A 20448-nucleotide genomic window follows, 5' to 3' on the forward strand; every position below is an offset into this window, starting at 1 on the left:
GAAAAGCAGTGGTCGGAACCTCAAAACCTGTCTGAAATGTCTATTAATTTTTGATCCTTCAAGGTAGTTGGCTTAGTCATTGTAGAGGTCTCCAGTAGCGCTGCTGTAGTTAAGGGTCTGCCAACATTTCCATTATAAAGCCCCAATATTCAAGGGCTTATAAGTCGGCTGTTTCCATGTTGCCGCTGTCTGTAACTTGGATTACAGGTTGGCAGTTCAAATGCCATTCCACCCCTGCCTCCCTGCTCCAGTAAAATCATGTAAATCAGCTGTGCTTGGAGAGCAACTGAAAGAACTGGGCAAAAAATCTTATTCAGGGGACTTTTATGTTTTATATCAGCAAGTAAATCTGTCACCCTCCTTCCCATCATTTTTATGGTATGGGAGCATCTGGGCAAATAAATAGTTACGATTGCAAGGCTGTGTGTAACAATTATTTTAGCCTGTAGGCTTGTGAACCAAGTTTTCTCTTTAAAGAGAGAAAGTATTAAAGGGAAATTTAGGGGCCAGTCCTGGCCTGATAGGGCGTGTCTACATAGCGAAGTTATTTCAGAATAATGGACACTATTCCACAATAACTTTGCAAGCGTCTACGCAATGAAACCGCTATTTTGAAATGATTTTGAAATAGCTGATGGCTTATTTCGAATTTGGTAAACCTCAGTCTCTGAGGAATAATGCCTATTTAGAAGTAGATATTTCAGAAGAGGGGCTGCATAGACAGGGAATAGAGGCTGTTTCGAAATCGGCTGTAGTGCACCCAAAGGCTCTAATCTGGAATAGCCCTATTGCACGTGGAGGCTCTATTTTGAAATAGCTGAGCATTGTTTTGTGTGTAGATGCAGTATGTTGAAAAAAGCTATTCTGGAAAATCTCTTCCGGAATAGCTTATTTCAAAATAATGCTGCTGTGTAGACCTAGCCGTGGAGATGAATGAGGAAAATAATCAGGCCCTTTTTGAGCCAAGGCGCAGTATTTGTCTAGTGACCCTCTTGAAAAATTGTTTTTGCTTTGTTTGCATCATGCCAGAGCTATTCTGCATCATCATGTTGTTCTTTGATCCACCCCTCTATTGTGGTTGGAGCATGACTCCCTTTTGGTGGTTTGGGAAACCTCAGAGATGTGTGAAAACTACCTCCCCTGAGCAGATACCTTCTGTTCTTAGGAGCTTTACTCCCGCAGCTGTCCCATCCTATTTGTGTTCTGTAGTGTTATCCAAGACTCACAACCTAGTTTTGTTTAGCGTCTCTGCCTGTCTAAAGGGGATGGCTTTGACACCAGGGTGGCCCTTAATTGAAACTGGCAGGCAGTGAAGTTCCCTACACTTGTAAGCAGCTTTGCCAAGATATCAAGGCAGCCAAACTTCAGAAAAAAAAATGCTGTCCAAGTTTTAATGATACATACTGAGCTGAAACAGGACACAGATCACAGCCAGGATGAGTGTTTTTTTTTAAATGCCTTAATCTGTTCTGCTCTATCTCAGGGCATGTGTAGGCTTCCTGAGATTTCAGATGTTACTTTATTGCCATGTCGGACAAGATCAGAACAGTGTGTGTTGCAAGACAGAAAGGGCTGCAGCCCTGGTGAGATGGGTATCTCCTTCCATGTACACAGTAGATCAGGGAATTTGCTTCTGCAAAAAGGGTTGCAGTATTTCCATCCCCACACCCCGATAGTCCAGCAGAGGGCTGATTTGAAACCTGCCCAGACCCCTAGGTGCACTGCTTGCAGAGGCTGTCCTGGGACAGTGGGGCTGACAGCCTCCATGAGCCCTTGCACAAGGTGGGCAGGGGCTAGCTCCAGGCTCCCAGAAGGGGCAGGGCTAAGGGTGGAAGAGGTGGGGCTTAAGGCAGTCAGCCCTTAGCGCCACACAGACCGCTGCACTGGCCCCCTCCCACCGAGAGCGGCGTGGAGTGGCAGAGCGCGGCTGCTCTGGCACTTGAAAAGGGCTCGGCGCTCTGGCCAAAGTTGCAGCAATGGGTGACGCTCCATACCCCTTTGAAACGCTGGGCCTGGGGGCAGCGGCCCCCTTTCCCATTCCCCTCTGCCAATGGGCCTGCTTTGGAGACACACTGATTCATTAGCTTGTCCTGTGATATCCTGGGCATCACCTGCCCCATCACTTCTGCTGATCCTCTGCAGCAGGTGGGTGTGAGGGAGGGACGGACAGAGGGAGGGAGGCAGGCAGGCAGCTTTCCACAGTCACAACCTTTCCTCTCTGGACTTTCTGCCTCTGGGGGCCCTGGAGTAGAAGCTGTGGAGCCGGTGTCTGCCCCACACAAGCTCTGAGGTGGGGGGGGCCAGCAGGGGCCCATTAACCTAAGATTGCTGCACCGGGAAGGGAACCAGGGCCTACAATTTCTGGGCTGAGCCCTCTCCCTCCAGCTAGAGTTTTTGGTTGTCCCCCCAGCCCACAACCTGGACAAAAATTAACGAGTGCAAAAGTGGGCTGGCCATTATAGCCTGCCCCTAAACCAAGCAGAGGACCTCAGCAGAGCTGCAGCGGTTACCTGCTCCTGTCAGCTTCAGAGGCACAGCTACTGGCCACTGGCACAGCCAAGGCTCCCTCAGCAGCAGCTGCTTCTCAGCCAGGTGGCTCTGCTGGGGCAAGGCTGCTACCTGCCCTTCCCCTCTCAGGTTTTGAGGGTGCGGGGAGGCACATGTGCCCCTCTCTTGGCGGCCAGTGGCCATGGGTGCAGACGTGGCAGATGTCGATGGTGGCCTGCAGGCTGGGTGGCCCACTGAGGTAAGTTGCAGGGGGGTGGGGGGAAGATGCTGCTCCCTCCCCATTCCCCATAGAGGCTGCCCCAGGCCTTGCTGGGTGGGGCTCGAATGAGCTGCTTGGCACTGCCACTTGCTGCCCCCAAACATATCTCCTTGGGCGCGTGCCCCACCCTTGGAAAACCCTTGGCCTAACGGGAAGAGAGTTGGCCAGGGTGGGAGGAGTACAGAGCCTGAAGGGAGAACTGGAGGGGAGCAGTAGCCCCAGGGAGGGGAGGAAGTTCCTGAGGTAAACCCAGAGACAGACGAGAGGACAGAGAGGTGAGGCAGGAAGGAGTCTGGGGGACGGCAGTCAGGTTGGAGACTGGGGAGCCTGGGTTGCCGGTGAGCAGCCCCCCGGTCTGGAACTGGGGGTGCTGGGTGGGTCCTGTGTTGGAAAGGAGATTGCCTGAGACAGAGTCTGGAGAGCTCATCTGGGGGAACTTCGTTACCCCAAACACGGGGCACCACACGCGAGCGGGACAGACGGCCGTTAGCAACGGAAGAGGACTGCAGGGGGCACAGAGGGGTCTGTGCCGCAAATAACTAACAGAAGAAGGTGCCAGGCAGGGTAAGAGCTAAATTCCCAGACCCAGCCGCAAGGAGGGGCAGGAGCAGGGAGCCCTTTACAAGCTGGGATGGCAGAAAAAAGCGGCCAGCGCACCTTTCCTCACCCATCCCCTCTCTGCGGGGGTCCTGTAGGAAGGGAAGGGAAGGGAAGGGAAGGGAAGGCAGTGGGTGAATGTAGCCTAGGGCTGTGCTTTTTTTGAGAAGTGATGCAGAAACAGCAAGTATTTTACTCCCAATATACATGGTTTTGTGTGAATTTGTGCAATGTCCGTCATGGCGTGGCTGTACCTGGGACCAAGACGTGTGCTTGTCTTCACCAGCCACCCTGTGTCACGGGGCTGTCTGTGTTGCATGTGTGGAGAGTCCCTGAGTTGTTCATCACAAAACAGGATTCTTTCCAAATGATCAATTAAGCTGTGCTTGCATAAAGTGTGGTTATGCCATCCCCTTCTGACGTGTTTCTGCTCTGGCAAAGAGTTTCACACCTGGCTTTTTTTTTTTTTTTCAGATTATTATAACTTATTTTTTTCTAGAGCCAGTAAAAAAAATCACAATTATTAATCACAATAATAAAAAAAAAAGTTACTGTATTTAAACTTTGACAGTATTTTTATGAATAAAAATAACTGGAAATGGGGTCAAAAAGATTAATTTTTGTACTTTGTTGTGGGCTTTGTTTCCCTGTTTGAAATTCACAATTAATGGAAACATGGTCAAAAACATCTGAGTCTGAAAAATGTTGCCCTGCCCTAATTGAATCCCACTAGCATCCTAGGTTTGGCTACTGGCCACAGTTGACAAGCTAAACCCTTTAGGGCACAGATTGTAAGGCCCTAACCTTACTTTATGGCTTTACTGTATGGCTTACCCTAGTGCCCTGAATAGTCCTACTGAAGTGTAACACCCGTGTAAATCTTTGCAGGATTGGTGCCTGAGACAGAACTGATATAAACTGTGGGGGAAGAGAGAGACAATCATAGTATGTACAATGAACATATTTAAATGCCCCTTCTGTAGCCAAGTGTCCTATCACCTATTTTATTAATGGATAAGTTTTTGTTGAAGGTGTTATGGGAGAAGATGGGGGTACTGATATTAGAGTCCAATTGGCGTGTGGACAGCTGTGAGCACTCAGATAATCAGCTGTGGCATTTACAGCAGAGGGGTTTGATTAGATGTAGTAACTGTGTAAATGCAGTGTACCCATCTGTGCATTTGACTTGAAGATTCTCTGTCTGGAGCTTAAATCCATCTCCCTGTTGCTGTATTGGCACCACAGGGCTAACAAATAGTAAAAATGTGTTGCTGTTGCTAACAGGAGAGGAGGTACTGACTAGCCACGTGAAGTATCCAGAGGCACTGAGACCTCACACTAGGGTGAGTGAAGTCTCTGCTCTACAGCCTTGGCTGAGAGCCAGCTTGCCTTTAGCTCATGCAGTAGAGCACAGGGCTTTAGCCCCTATGATCACAAGTTTAATCCCGGGTGCTGGTGACCCAGGTCTGTCAGCGTTACATGTGGAAAGTACATCTGGCATATAGGAAAGAGTCAATTTTATGTAAGTTCCCCTTAAACTCAGTGTTATAGGGACTGGCCCTTTTCTTGCTCTAGGCTAGTACTGAACAATTGCTAAGATACTATAGGCTCTGTAGGACGCTTTCTGTAGGCTCCAGTGGGCTCTGGATCAGGCCCATGTAGAGAAGAATTGATGGATGGATGGAGAGAAGACCTACACCGTGAAGGTTTAGAGAATGTGAGCTGGGAGGGAAGACTGAAATAATTGGGCTTGCTTAGTTTAGAAAAGAGAAGGCTGAGAGGGGACATGATAGCAGTTTTCAAGTACTTACAAAAGGGTTACAAGGAGGAGGAGGAAAAATTGTTCTCCTTGGTCTCTGAGGACAGGAAAAGAAGCAACGGGCTTAAGCTGCAGCAAGGGAGGTTTAGGTTGGACATTAGGAAAAACTTCTGCCAGGGTGGTTAAGTACTGGAATAAATTGCCAAGGGTGGTTGTAGTATCTCTATCCTTGGAGATATTTAAGAAGAGGTTGGATAAACATCTAATGGGGATGATATGGATAGTGCTTGGTCCTGCTGAGAGGGCAGGGACTGGACTTGACCTCTCAAGGTGCCTTCCAGTTCTCATGCTCTGTGATTCTAAGATGGTTAAATGAACACTTCCATTACAAGGGCCGTGGTGGTGATTAACTGGGGGTGGGGAAGGGTCCATGCTGCTCTCTTCTTACCCCAGTGTGTTTGGGTTGGTGCACAGGTGGAGTGGTGCCAAGCCTTGGTCGCTCAGGAGGTTGGGGTTGGCTCTGTGCTCCAGGAGCAGCTCCACACAGTCCGTGTGGCCCCCCAGGCAGGCCTCGTGCAGAGCACTCTGGCCTCCTGGAGCCATGTTGGGGTCTGCCCGCCAGAACAGCAGGTGACGCAGGCAGGTGGTGTGTCCATGGCTGGCAGTGATGCACAGTGGGGTGGTCAGTTCCCTTTTGTATTCTAGGGACCACAGGCCTGTAGGGCAGAGAGAGAACAACATGAGAAGGTTTGACTTGTTCGGGCCGAGGCCAGGAACTCCTGAGATCCAAGTTCTGCCACAGGTTTCCTGGATGGCCTTGGGCAAGTCCCTTGATTTTAAGTGTCTGTTTCCCATCTGCAAAGTGGTAGCCACGCTTCCCTTCCTGCCAGGGGTGAGAATAACTTTGTTAGCAGCTTCCCTACTGTGATCATTGCAGCGGGGTCAGTAGCAGACACAGTTGTCCGAAAATTTTCCTTTTACACTAGACAGACAAGGTCGGGGAGGCGATATCTTTTATTGGACTAACTTCTGTTGGGGAGAGAGATGAGCTTTCAAGCTACACAGAGCTCTTCGTGGGGTCTGAGAAATGTACTCAGTTTCTCACAGCTAAACACAAGATTGAACAGATAGAATAGGAGTTCACGACTTATGCTAAGCTAAGGGATCAGTCAAGGTAGAGTGGCCTCTAATTTTATTCAAGGTGTACAGTCAATGTTGTACTTTTCTGTTGCACAGACTGAGGCTGTATCTCACTATGAACTGTCAGCCTGACTTACGTTGGCATGCAGTCACCTCGTTATATAATCACTCATGTCTGCACACTTAGCTCCTGGTGTTGGTGGTGCAGGCCCACCGATGGTGGTGGTGGGGCCAAGGGGCCAGCTGCCCCAAGGTCTGGCATTTCAAGGGTGCCCAGAGCTCTGGGCCACTTTGAAGTGCAGCAGCAGTGCTGCTCTGCCATTCCATGTGGCTGTGAGGTGCTAAGGGCTGATAGCACTAGGCCACGCCCCCTCAACGCTTGACCTCACCCCTTCCTGGGGCATGGAGCTGGCCCTCCCTTCCCGCTTGCTTTGGGGCCCACAGTGGCTGTCGGCCCTGCTGCAGTGGTGCACATCCTGTCCGGGAGCATTTGTATCAATAGTATTGTCAACATGGGACATAGTGGAGCAGCTCCTGAAAGACATAAGCAACTCAGTGTCTATAACGACATTGCGTTGACCTACATACGTTATCAATGACTCTCCACCACTCAGGGAGGTGGTGTGACCAAATCAGGAGCCAAACTTAAGTGAAGCTACTTCCACAGCTATGACAACCTGTGGCAGCTCACGTTGACCTAAGCATGGCGTGTTGACCTGGCCTGAGAGTGGGAGCAATTAAAACACAAAGCACAACAATGAGTTTGTGCCACCTGCCGAGTCTCTTCTCTCCTTGCCTCACAGTGGTCAGGAAAAGGAATTTGAGAAAGTTTTGACCTGCAGAAAATGCCTGAGCATTTGCTCCTCTTTAATGCACATTGCTCTCGAAAAGGATTACTCGCTCCTCATTCAACACCATTCTGGTTTATTTCTTTCCCCCTTTTTAGTCCTCTCTGTGTGTAGCTGTTGCCCTTTTGCTCAACAAAACAGAGCAGCACTCTGTACATTTTTCCGCTCTCTGAAAACTTTGGGGCTTTCAAAAGGCCTATTTAAGGTTGTTAGCCACTCTGAGTCGTGGTGGTTATAGGGGAAAAGAAAATTCCCTGGTGAATGCACATCAATGGGCAGGATTTCACATGGTAGGAATACCATCTTATAATGATGGAAGAATCGATATTGTGGCTGTAATGAGCCGCAAAGGGGACCTTATTCACAGAGTTAACTTCTTCCCCTGAGCCCATGCTGGGAAGTTTTAAAAGACAGCTCATTAATTACCCACCTGCATCTCATACAGATTTCTAACCTGTTGAAAGCTGCGCCCGGGGATGTAGCTTTCTGTTCAGCCAGGGGAAAAGCCTCTGCTGGCTGGACACGTAGTGGGCCTGAAGTAGCAGGACCAAATGGGAGTTTAATACTCCAGTGGCCCTGGATTTGCCAACTGCCTTGGCAATGCTGGAGTTTGGATTTGCAAAGAACTGTCTGCTTGCATTCCATTCCCGGGGCTGGCTTCCCTGCCTTGTAGTTCTGGGGTGAAGCTAGCCCTCAGAAATGTGTAGGCTGTTCTGTTCCCCTGCCCTGGCTTCCTTTCTGTACACACCATCATCAAAGGTCAATATGCTGTCAAATCCAGCAGGTCACACCTGGCTGGCTGGTTTCTGAAAGTTATGAGCTCCGTGGGGTGCAGGTACACCCTTCCTTTGGGGACTCCTATTGCTCTCTACCCATGTGCCAGTGAAAGAAAGCAGTTCATTTCCCCAGCAGGCTGGCGAGGCAGTGGCCAGGGATGTCCTGTCCTCATTTGAGACACGGGGCCGCTGAGGCAGGGAACTGGACTGTGGAGTGAGGAAATTCCAAGCTGAAGAGGGAGACAGTGGTGTGGCTGGGAAATGAACCCAGGTCTCCCAAGTCTCAGTCCGGTGCTTTCCTCTAGGCATCTAGTGCGGGGTGGGAAGTCTGTGGTACGCTGCTGGGCGCTCTGTTTACACGAGTGTCTGCAGGCTTGGAGGCCTGTGGCTCTCCATAGCTGCGGTTCAAAGTTCCTGGCCAATGGGACAACCCAGACACTCAGGGAAACAAATGTCTGAGAGCTCACCAGGGGCTAATTCTGGCGAACCACATCTGGCCCATGGGCCAGGGGTTCCCCACCCTTGGTCTAATGCCATGTAACCCTCCTTCCTCCCTATGCATAGGTGTAAATCCTGCCAGTTATTTTATCCCTTTCTCTTCAACAATCACCTTGAGATATTAAAACGCAGAAGCCAGCACTGTCTGCACGTAGGCTGGAGCTGTTCCTCCAAACCCTGCCAGTGCAGGCAGGCTGGAGGCTATAGTTTCAGACCATAGTTTTGGATGGGAAATTTTTTTGATTGTTGCCTGACCGCTTCCCAGCTTTTGCCATCTCTTGAACCAAAGGAGGCGCTGTGCAGGCGGTGCGAAATACAGCCGAGTGCTACTCACCCCATGCAGTACAGACACAGTGTTTAAAGAACTGCTCACACAAAGGTCTCCTCTTGAGCCTCTAGGATCACACCCTGTTTCTGATGCCACTGCCCAAGCCAGGACTCCTAGATCAGTGTTACTTAACCTATGTTCTGTAGAACCCTGGTGTTCAATGAACAACTTGTATGTGCGTCACAAGTGGCTGACACTTTTTTGATATCATACACTGATAATGTTGTTAAAACCAGATACAATGCCACTTCTTCATTGCTATGATACCTGATAAAATTACTTCTGGTGGTTTTCTTTTCTTTTCTTTTTTTTTTGCTGTCTGGTGGCATTTTGTTAAAGAAAATTTCAATAGGTGTTCTGCATAAAAAAATGTTACTGTTTGATGTTCTCAAAAAATTTAAGAAACTTACTTGCTGTGAGGCAACACAAACATTACACACAAAAGCTGCATCCGCTGAGCTTATGGCATAATCAAGCTCAGAAGAAATCAGACTCTCCTGTAACATATTAGCAGGCTATTGAAAAACAGAGTGCAATTCATTCGATGTGAATGCACCGCACCTTTGTCTGAATTGGTGTTAGTAAGCACCTATTTACTTTTAAAACTGACTCTGGGAAGTGACAGTACCTGACAGTCCATAAGAACCCTGGCTGTTCACTTGCCATTCCAGCTCATTTTTACAGATCTCAAATATGAGATTGACGTCTTCATAATATTTATCAGTCAGGACCTTGAGGTTTCTCAGGTCTCCTGTGACCAGTGCTGAATAGTATTTGTCCGCAGGCATGTGAGCCGTTACTGGGTGCTCTGATTCCACCGTTGAGAGAATCTGCAGCTTCTCTGTAACGGGTCCTGGCAGCTCGTCCATTACAATGGGCTGTAACTTATTTTAGTGTAAGACCCAGCTGTGTGGATAGATGGACTTTTATAGTTAGTTATTTCCATTGTCCTGTTACCATTGTCCAATTATAATCCAGTTAGGGCTCTATTGTTGTTGTATTTATAACTCCAGGAAGGTCAGATGATAATGGTTACTTGATATAGTGATAGTCATATGGACTTCTAGATACAGCAACAGCAAGTTTCTAGTTATATATACATCTGTATGTCTGTGTGTAATCACAAAGTGGTAGCTAAGGTCAAATGTTCACAATGCAGCTTTGTGTCCGCACCTCTGTGATTAAACTCCTGTGTTAATTCCAGACAGCAGGTTGGCAGGAAAAAAGACCAGTTTAGTCTGGGAGGAAAATTTTCCCATAATAAAAGAAAGGTCTTTAACTTCTGGTTTTATCCCTAGCTGAGTGAATTCATATCACTTGCAGTCTTCTGGAGTCTGTGTACAAATACATTTTCAAGTGGTTTATCTGGGAGGCTGATATTTTTCAGGACTCTGATCCATATTTCCAGTGCTATCCACTGTTATATGCTTTTGTGTACAAAAGAGCCATTAGTGGTGACTGGGTTTTGCAGTAAGTAATAATACTGTGCTGTAGGAAACATGCTCGGAAGAGTGTCTTCTGAGTATCACAAAAGCACTTTATAAACATGAATGAATTAAAAATCCACAGCACCTTTGATCTAAGGATTAATACCCTTGCATTCCGTGTAATAAACAGACAGAACCTAAAACAGCGAGAAGTCCTGTGGCATCTTGTATACTGACAGATTTATTGGAGCATAAGCTTTCAGGGGCAAAGACACTTCCTAGTCAGACAAAGTGGGTCTTTGCCCCCAAAAGCTTATGAGCCAATAAATCTGTTAGTCTGTAAGGTGCCACAGGACTTCTTGTTGTTTTTGTGGATACAGACTAACATGGCCACCCCTCTGATACTTAGACCCTAATGCTATTACCTTTCATATTAATGGCAAAAATCCCACAGACATAGGGATTGCAAGGATACAAGGGTCAAATCTATTGCTGTCAGTGAAGTCACCGGGAATTTGACAAGGGAAGCAGGATCAAGTCCTGACCAATGTACCCAGGCGCAAACGGAGTGATTATGCAGAGACAAAAATAGATTATGGATCTCCTGACTCCCAGTCTGATTGATGCCTTAAGTACAAGACCATCCCTCTCGACTAATAGGTTTTATGTAATCTAAAACATGAACACCCATGTTCTAAATGCCCTCCATGGAAATATTCAAGGAAGTCTTGAGGAAACAAAATGACCTCAAGAAACTGCAACCAAGTGAAGCCAGCAAACAATATACAAAAATGTAGGAGTTATGGAGTTGTATTGATGTTCTGTTACATCTTCCAAACTGAACAGAGTCATTAATTGGATGGAATATTTGATTACAAAGGTGAGGGTGGCAGTGAGTTTTGCATTTCTCTAGGGCATGTACTTTAAAATAATAGAATCATAAGTTTGGAAGAGACCTCAGCAGGTCAGGTCCACTGCCCTGCTAAAAGCAAGACCAACCCCAACCCCAACTAAAATCATCCCAGCCAGGGCTCTGTCACAATGGAGATTCCACCACCATCCATTTCCAGTGGTTTACCACCCTCTTAGTGAAACAGCTTTTTGTAATATCCAACCTAGACCTCACCCACTGAAAAGAGCCTCCTTCCATCCTCTTTGGAACCTCCCTTCAGGCAGCTGAAGGCCGTGTCTACACTAGCCAAAATGGCCATTTCGAAGTTTACTGATGAAGTGCTGAAATACATCTGCTCATAGGAATAAGGAGACTTGGAAGTAGCTGGGGTCCTTTCGAAAAGGAGCCCCATCTGGATGAGCCGCGCGGCGGCAAGCCGCGTCAATTTCGATGTGCCGCAGCTGCCTGCATGCTAATGAGGTGCTGAATATGTATTTCAACACTTCATTAGTAAACTTCGAATCAAAGTTTTTGGCTAGTGTAGACGTAGCCGAAGGCTGCTGTCAAATCCCTCTCACTCTTCTCTTCTGCAGACTAAATAAGCTCAAATCCCTCAGTCTCTCCTCCTCCACATATGTCATGTGCTCCAGGCCCCTAATAATTTTTGTTGCTCTCTGTTAGACTCTTGCCAATCATTTTTGTAATGGGTGGGGATGGTGGGGGGCAGAACTGAGTGCAGTACTCCAGGTGCAGCCTTACCAGTGCTGAATAAAGGGGAATTTATCTTGTAGTGTACACGTAGCCTGACCGTGTTACACTGTTCAGATTTATGTTTCATCCCTCTCCCTCCCTATGAACCTTCATTTGCACCCCAGCTTTTTATACATTCTGGTCAGTGCAAAGCACAGTTATAAGAATAGCAGCATTACTAACGTGAGGCTAAAATTAGCTGCAACTGGGAGGATTTTACAAATCCTATATTATCCCTAAGTGGGACATGTAACAAACACCAGTTTGTCTAGGTTGCTTTGCTCACTCGCTAGCTAAGGCAAGCTGTTTCCTGCTGATTAGAAGGTACTGTGTATTGTTCAGGATGGAACCACATTTTCAAGTTTTTAGTTAATCTGAGGGGTCATAACAGTAGCACTGATTCATGGCAGGTGGCAGTACTGTGGGTTGTTTGGTCACTTTCAAAAGTCTGTGTCCTTCGGAGAGAATTCTTGGAAGGTGGAAATACTGCTGGCTAACAAACAGGAAGGAGTCAGGAAGACTCCTCAGCTGGATTGCTAAAAAAGGCCAGGATCTAAATCTGATGACTCCTTGAGAGCAAAAACAGACACTAACCAGCAGCTTTGGATTGAGCATTGCCATAATGTGTTCGATGTAACAAAGAAGCTTCCTATTTGTGGCAGAAAGTGGGTGTATAGTCGATAGGTTTTAGAGTAAGGGAATTTCAGGGAGACACTGTGGGTGAATGGGAACTGCACCACTGATTTCAGCAGAGGCAGAATTTTGCCCCATGTACCTACTTCTGGACACTTCCAGTTGCTTGTGTCTGGCCTGTGCACCATATTGGTATTCTCTTCCCTGGGAATCTGATGGTCCTGTCCCTATATATCCCCTATTGGCATTAGTTGTTACTGGATTTCTTTTGTTTTCAAGGGGTGATGTTCTATGGCTAAAACAACCATGGTTTTAAAATAAAAATGAATTTTATGAAGTAAAATAATTCTGATCAAAACTGCAGTAGATGTTCTCCTATGCCACTTAAAATGTCTTTTTTTTTTAATACCCTTGTGCCATTTCCTAATCTCAGAATGCTTTGCAAAGGAGGCCAGTATCAGTGATCTCTTTGTACTGACGGGGAAATTGAGGCACAGAATGAAGCAGTGACTTTCCCCAGGTCACCCAGCAAACCAGGCAGGACTCAGAATTACACGCAAGTCCCAATTTGCTACCCTGGCAACTAGCCCAGGCTGCCTCCCCTACAGAAGACCATCCATACATGTGCCGTAGAACTTGGAAAAGATGTACTTTTAATGATGAAGTACATGGAATGTCTACAAGAGTTTCTTTCTGCCTGCCACATAGGAAACCATGACACAGCTATTACTTTGTGTTTCAGGTCAATGTGCAGAATGCTAGTGAAAATGATGTTTCACTCATGGAGACTTTGTTTCTGTGGGTTTTTTTTTCTTTTTTTTCTTGACAAAAAATAAATAACTCACAAGTGGAAACCGATGTCTTGCTCCATTTATATGGGAAAATTAATCTGTTATATCTTGGTCAGAAATTACACTGGTGATGATGAAGTATTACTCCATGATTCTGAACAAAGCTTCGTTTTTGGTTGCCTTTTTATGTTATGTTTTGGCTGCTCTTTTCTGCATCAGACAATTTGCATGCAGCATAGGAACTGCTGTTGACAGCAGGTCAGTTTCTAATTAGTAGATGAGGATGATGGGCAGAGTGAATAATACATTTTAAGGATTTGTGGGCTAAGCTGAAATACTAAAAATCCCCCCATCCAAAACACTGAATTTTTTTTTTTTACAGTGAAATTTTGGTTTTGAATAGCCGAAAATGTTTTTCAAACTTTGCATTTTGATGTGTCTGGTTTGGATGTTTTTCATCTTTTTTTGGTGTGCCTGTGTGGCTTTTTTTAATTGAAATCAAAATGACACTTCGAAGCAAATATCAAAACCAAAATGTTTCAAAACAAGAAAATGAGGAAAAACAAAACAAACATTTTGACTCTTCTGAAATTTTACCCAACTGGGACTATTCTTTGAATTCCACCCAAATTTGTCAAATACTCTTGGGCCCTCCAAAATGCCTTTTTCTTACAAAACGAGTAAAAAAAAGTCACCCCATTGAAATCAATTGGTTCTCTCTCATTCCATTGAAATGCGTCACACTAATTGTGAGTAAAATGCTTTCCCACCCCACTAAGGGCATCTCAGTCCATTCCAATGTGATCTTCCTAGTTTCAGTGTTGGTCATTCTTCCTTTTTTAATCCTCAAGAGAAAGTTAATGGTATATACTTTCACCTTATTATTTTGGCTGGGCAGCCTAGCAAACAGGTTTTAGTTTAAGGTCCTGATCCTGACAATAATTATGAATATGAATAACTCTGTGTAATGGACTTACTCAAATCTGTAAATTACTCATGTCTGTGTTTGCAGGATAGGGCCCATGCAGGTACAGCATGCAAACATGTGTGCTCCATTAACAAAGCGTTAGGACCATTAATCTTTAATATGCTGTAGTCTCTTACCCTTCTTTCTGAATATGAGTGTTTGTAGAGTACACCTCATTTAACAAAACATTAAGCAATTTTACTTCTTTAGATCAAGTGTGTCTATTAATAATGACTCAGATTGTCTGAGCTGATTTCATATTATTAGGAAAACTCATTATTGTCACGTGAAGGAGCACAATATGCAAAACCAAAAAGGGTAAATTGAGAGATGTTTACTGATTTATTTCCTGAAGCTGCTACATAACAGCTTAGTTAATTTATGACATTATATAGGCTTCAAATCATACCTTCCAATTTTGTCAGTCCCAAGTATTCAAAATAATGAGATTGGCTTAAAAATCCGGAGATTTTTATATCTACCTTTTGAGGTTTTTAGATTTCCTCTGATTTTTGGGTATTCTGGGTAAGTATGGAAGCCTTGCTTCACAGTTCTGAAAACTAAAACACTTTTGCGGTGAAATTTAAGATTCTTACATAATTTCAAAAAAATTCTAAGTGAGCATGAAACACATGATCGTCCCCAGTGCGGTATTTCTAATGTGTGTGTATTAACAGATTTGAAAGTGCATAATTGTAACCTGAGATATGTTTCAATTCACCACTGTGTAAACACAGCAAAACAAATAACTGCCTCCCTCCCCACAACCAGACACACCTAGTCAACGTTCCTTCAAGTTCTTTAAAGAGGTAGACGCTGTTTGATGGTGATCTGAGCACCAATACCTGTGGTCAGTGAATGTGCTAGTAAGTTCAAGTGCTGGCAGGAGCTTTTGAAGAACTGTGTTTTAGCACCCCTCGTAGTGCTCTCACACATACCACGGTCTTTCCCCTTTTCTCAACGACAGCTAAGTCCAGCTGTGATGGCTCCTGTTCCCAAGACTTCATTCCTTTCATAACTCGTGCTGGATGATGCTTGTAGACCACAAAGTAATCTAAATGATTGGCAGTGGATGCCACTTGCCAAAATCAACGCCCAAGTATGCCGCAGTGCGTTGTCTTTGCCCTCCTAAGCTGCGTGTTTTCTTCATTGCTGATCCATAACGTGTGGGGACTAGTTCCAGTCATTCATGTGAATTTTCAAGGTTTTATTGCAGTGCTCAAAGAGGGAGCATGACCACGAGGGCAAAGCTGAATCATCAATATTGCACACAGTTGACTTTTAATATGAGGGGAGTAGGGGCTTGAACCCCTCTATCCTAACAACTCCCAGTTTGCTCCCTCTGCCTCTCTTGCTGCTTTTATATGTCTTATTGCTATGTGCCTCACAGTTATAAGTGACTTTATCCCTGCAGCAGCCCATGAGACAGGCAGTATTTCTACTCCCATTTTGCAAAGCTGAATGGTACCCAGATGTCTTGGACTACTGAGTACCTAGGTCAATAGGTGTTGTGGGTGTGTGGCACCTTTGAAAGTCAGGCCCTGAGGGACTTGCCAAGTTTACACTGGTAGCAGTGTTGGGAATTCCACCCAATCTAGGCCAGTGCCCCAACCAGTGGTCTACCCTGACCTGTATCTGTTGTCCACAATCTCTGCACTCTGGCTCAAAAGGCTAATTCAGCACAGGACATTTAAATAGCAGATTCTCTAGGCCTAGCAACTGGGCCTAATTACAGTCCTCCCAGACCTCTGACAGCATTGTCTCTTCTCTTTAGCATCTGTCTGGGTTCCTGCTCATGGCGGCTCCTCTGAATGCCGCACTGTGTGGGGGAAAACTCACCTAAAAGGGGCAATTAGCCCAGTTGTTCTCTGGGCTGAGTTCTGGACGTTGCTCTTGTAGTCCCTCCCTCCCTGCCACTTTTTTGGTATTTGGAAAAACTGTTTAAAAACGGAAGAACCAGGAAAATCATGTATGCCTGAGTGGATTAGACAATGGCATGACTTGCTCTCTTTGCTCCCTTCTCCCACAACTTCCTTTTGCTTCTTCTGCATGGCTACGACAGTTGCAGAAGCTGTGGTGCCTCCAGTATGGCCAAAAGTCCTCAATCTCTGGAAGCCACCCTGAGAGTCAGTGACAGCTCCTCTCATGCACTGTCTCCTGAGCCCATGTCTCTACCTTCCCCTGACCAAAGAGTATAGGCCACAGTTTGGCGCTAGCTCTGTATGGCACTTTATTCTGTTTCCCAGCTGGACGAAGAGGTTGTGATTCGTGAAATTTTGGCCCATTGCGTTTTTCTCACTGTGTCCATGGAAGAGAGGCTCCTATGCTGAGGCATAACACTGTTGTTTGCACCATGTCCGCATACATCTGATGCAACGATAACTTCTGGTTGCTTTAATTTTAAGAAATGAAGCAATGGTTACACTCTGATAGAAGGTGATGAAGTTTTGTGGGGAAGACCCACTTCTTCAGATCTGAAGAAGTGGATCTGCCCCACGAAACCTCATCACCTAATAAATTCTTTTGTTAGTCTTTAAGGGGCTCCAGGACTCCTGTTTTATTAGGATACAGACTGACATGGCTACCTCTCTGTTACTTCTCGAATGAAAGGCCAGGTCTACACTAGACATTAAAGGCGATTGTAGATATGCAATTCCAGCTACAGCAATTAGTGGGAATCATCTTATCTACGATTGACTTACTTGTCTGTCCTCACTGAGGGAGGTGGCTGGGAGAAACTCTTCCCTTACTCCTCAAAACATTGAGTACGGGGTCCACTGTTGAACCCTGATAGTTTGATTTTGCGCATTCCCAATAGGTGTGTGAAATCAAACCCTGGGTCAATCTACCGGCTAGTGCAGATGTACCCTAATATTCAGCTGAACTGGAAGGCTAAATAGGTTGTGGTGGTCGAACACTGACCCCTAGGGATGAGGAGATGTAGTTGTAAAAGCTGTGTTGTAGCTGGTTGTCTAACAGAGAAGATGGGGAAGGTTGGGTCAGTACCATGTCATAGCATGGCTTGCCCCTCTATGGTGAGAGAGCTAGAAACAACTAGGCTGGGCTAATTAGTCTGCCCACCCCTGCTGCGAGGGGTGGTGGATATTACCTAGCTGACAAGCAAAAGGAAGCTAAGGTGGGGTCTTACAGATGGCATCAGGGAAGCCTCAAACAGAAACGAAACCAACAGAAAGGACTGGAAAGATGTACAACTATGGAGGCCGGAAGGAGACTCTGACAAGCCGAGAGAGGCAGCAGAGATGCCTGGAGCCTACAGTAGCAGCAGCAGCAGCTGTTGCTAGAGAAACCTGAGACTGACTACTCCAGAAGCCGTCAAACTAGGGAGAGATTCATCCAGTCCTGACTCCCTGAAGCGTATTCTGAACATGTTCAGAAACTGTTGCTTTGGGACTTAATGTTTTGACTGGGCTCCAAGCTAAGTGCCTGTAAACCATTGTGCAAGTGCTTCTTTCTGAATGGTTTATTAGATGGAGCTAGGCTGAAGTTAGGCAAAAAAGTTTGGGTTCTCCTCAACAGGGCTGTTAGAGTGAACTAATTGTTACCTTGTTATAGGGGAAACTGAGGCAGGGCACAAAAGAGCCACATGCAGCCACGAGTGAGTGCTTGGAAGCTGACAGTGACCCTTAGGGATTCCTGTCATTGTTGCAGTTAGGAGTGGATGGAGTGCTTAGCTCTGTTAGGCTTTTGTCCAAACCCTAATATACAGAGAAAGGCAGACACCAACAGAGTTCAATTGATGAACGTCTCCCGCCTGGAAATTGTTCTAATGCAAGGTAGGGTTGAGAAACACTTTGCCGTGGAGAGCAAATTGATCTTTGATCCTGACCTGATTGCTGCACTTATGGAGGCCTGTCTGCCGGAATAATGTATTCAATTGTTTTAAACGTGGCAAACACTGAGCAGAGAGTGGAATACAGGACAGAGGAGAGACTTGTGGTAATAATCAAGCTTGGAGTGAGCCTAAAACACAAACATGGAAAACCAGTGTCTGTTAAACTAATTTGCAGGTAAACAACATTTAATCTGTCAATTTCTTCCCTTTCATGAATAATCATTCTTCACAGAATTAACCTGCTAATGACCGTTTAAGTATCTCTTTTTGCCATTTTAAAAAAAAATTGTAGTTACCTACTAGCACTAATGGGTGCAGCGGAGCTTCTGGGTCCTTCATCCAGTCATCATTAGATAGTTCTATGGTGGCATTCACATGTTTAACCTCTGTACAGATCAGATTCATCACCGTGTTCTCATCCCTAACTTCCAGGGCAGCCTTTAATCTCTTCACCAAATCAGAGCTCAAGGGGTGATCCGGAATACAGTCAAAGCTGGACATTTTCAGTTCTTTGCACTTGGGGAGCAGGTTTGATTATTTTTCATACAGTGTACAAAGTCAGCCAGCTGTAAATGAGAAGTGGGTGTCTTGCTATAAAAAGACAGAGCTTGGCTCATATTACACCAGTTGGAAATTGTGAGAGAAGGAGCCAGACGTAAGGGAGTCACTGAAAAGAGCCCTACGTAATAAATTAACTTGCGAAAGTTGGAGGTGATTTTTGTTTGTTTGTTTGTTAACTTTGTGTGTGCACAGTAAGTGTAATGGGAGAAACTGTGACTGGCGTTCCTGAAGGACTTCCCGAGGAAAAGCTATTGCACTCGGAACTGTCACACAGGAAACAAACAAACAAACTTCCCAAAACACACCCAAAGAACCAAACCAAACCAAACCAAAAAACCCTTTCTGGATAATAATCTGTAAATAATAGTTTGCTGAGAAGAGATTCAAAGCCTCTTTTGATATTTCTTTGGCTCGAAAGATGAATTCCAGCTTCAGCTACTCTCTTCAGATTGGTCTAATTTTGACCAGAACTTTGTTTCAATGTACAGTTTCCCTTTGTTTGCTGAAAAGACAATAATCATCTGAAGAAAGAGAGACAGACAGAAAAAGGACATGCCCAAAAGGAAGTCTGCCATTAAAACAACGCCTCACACTCTGGAGCGTTTGAACTGGGGGGATGGATTTATGCAAGGATTTTGTATACTCTGGGATTGGCGGAATGGAGAAATGCTTGGGAGAATGGACCAGTGTTTTCATTAGTGAGGGGAGCTGGTTCGTGATTTTTGCAGTGTCTCCAGACTAAAATCTGGTGTGGACTGAACAGCTGGGCTGGATGCTGGGAGATGCAGATGGGAATCTCCCTCCCACCCCAAGCAGTAGGAGGTGCTTTAGCTCTGGAACTGAAGCGGCCGATGGAACTGGACGTTTGCAAATGGTCACAAATTGGCCACCAATGAGTGCAGCTCCATTGGTGCTGAATCTTCAGTATGGGCTTGGGCAAGTGAGAGTTTGGACTGATTGCAAGTAATGTTGAATCCCAACTAGCTCAGTGTATGCAAACACTGCAGGCAGAGGGCAACACCCTCTCCCTAACCCTGCCCAAAAATTTCACCCAGCTCTAGTCATCAGTGCAATTGGTAAGCCTGAACTAAAAAGATCCAAAATCTACTGGCTTCTTTCAGATATAGTCCCCGAGTAACCTAGACATCACAGGCCACATTTCATGGACAAAGGGAAACGTACTGAGGAAGAATAATTATCACTCTGCAACACCGTAAAGTTACCATTTACCATCTGTTTCAAAATCTACTTCCATAATATTTTCTAGATTCTCTCACCCTCCAGTATTCTTTAGTCACCCATTAAAATACAGTGTTTACATTTATCCTGCGTGCTCTGTTAATCACAACTTCCCAAGATCATGCATCCAATACAGTGGAACCCAGCCCAGGGGGAAAAAAACACTTATGCCCAAATCAGTGTCTTAGTCTTTAAAATGCCACAGAGCTCCTCATTGTTTTTCCCCAAGATTATAGATAAACATTCCTTAGCTGTTATTTTATTATATTCACCTTTCAGTACAATTATCTGAGTTTATTAGGAGAATGCAGTTTCAGGGTTACCAAAATTATTTGTGAAGTCAGTGCTGCTCCACAGCCACAACCAATGAGGAAACCAGGCCACCCTGGTGCATCATGGAGGTGACTTTGGCTGAGCCAGAGAGTAGCCTGTTGAGCCTGGACCTACGAAGAAGTGGATAAGAAGGAACATGCTATGAGGGTCTCTGGAAGTTATGGAAGTCACTGATCTATATAAAGACCGCTAAGGAAAGAGGAAGCTGTTCGCCTCTGGTTGTTGCCTATATTGTCTTGCCCTGCTGCCTCGGTTGACCCTGCCTTTCCCTTATCTGACCTCACTTCCC

The 20448-nt window shown here is 45.6% G+C and overlaps 1 protein-coding gene across 3 annotated transcripts in view; it reads right to left on the minus strand.

The window, feature by feature from the left end:
- Window positions 1-18661, minus strand: part of ASB18 (ankyrin repeat and SOCS box containing 18) — a 41265-nt gene extending 22604 nt beyond the window's left edge. Inside the window, exons 1-3 of one of the 3 annotated variants that reach the window (XM_075001441.1) lie at window positions 18323-18661; window positions 9342-9464; window positions 5572-5839 (exon numbers count right to left, since the gene is read on the minus strand). In XM_075001441.1, coding sequence (XP_074857542.1) covers window positions 5572-5839; window positions 9342-9464; window positions 18323-18527 — 596 coding nt within the window. In that variant the 5' untranslated portion in view covers window positions 18528-18661. Of the gene's footprint in view, window positions 1-5571; window positions 5840-9341; window positions 9583-18322 lie in introns of those variants that run through there. The other 2 variants (XM_075001440.1, XM_075001439.1) reach the window with 2 other exon arrangements.
- Between the last annotated feature and the right edge of the window lie 1787 nt (window positions 18662-20448).

This window comes from Carettochelys insculpta, chromosome 8, assembly GCF_033958435.1.
Source record: "Carettochelys insculpta isolate YL-2023 chromosome 8, ASM3395843v1, whole genome shotgun sequence".
In the NCBI taxonomy this organism is placed as follows: Eukaryota; Metazoa; Chordata; order Testudines; family Carettochelyidae; genus Carettochelys; species Carettochelys insculpta.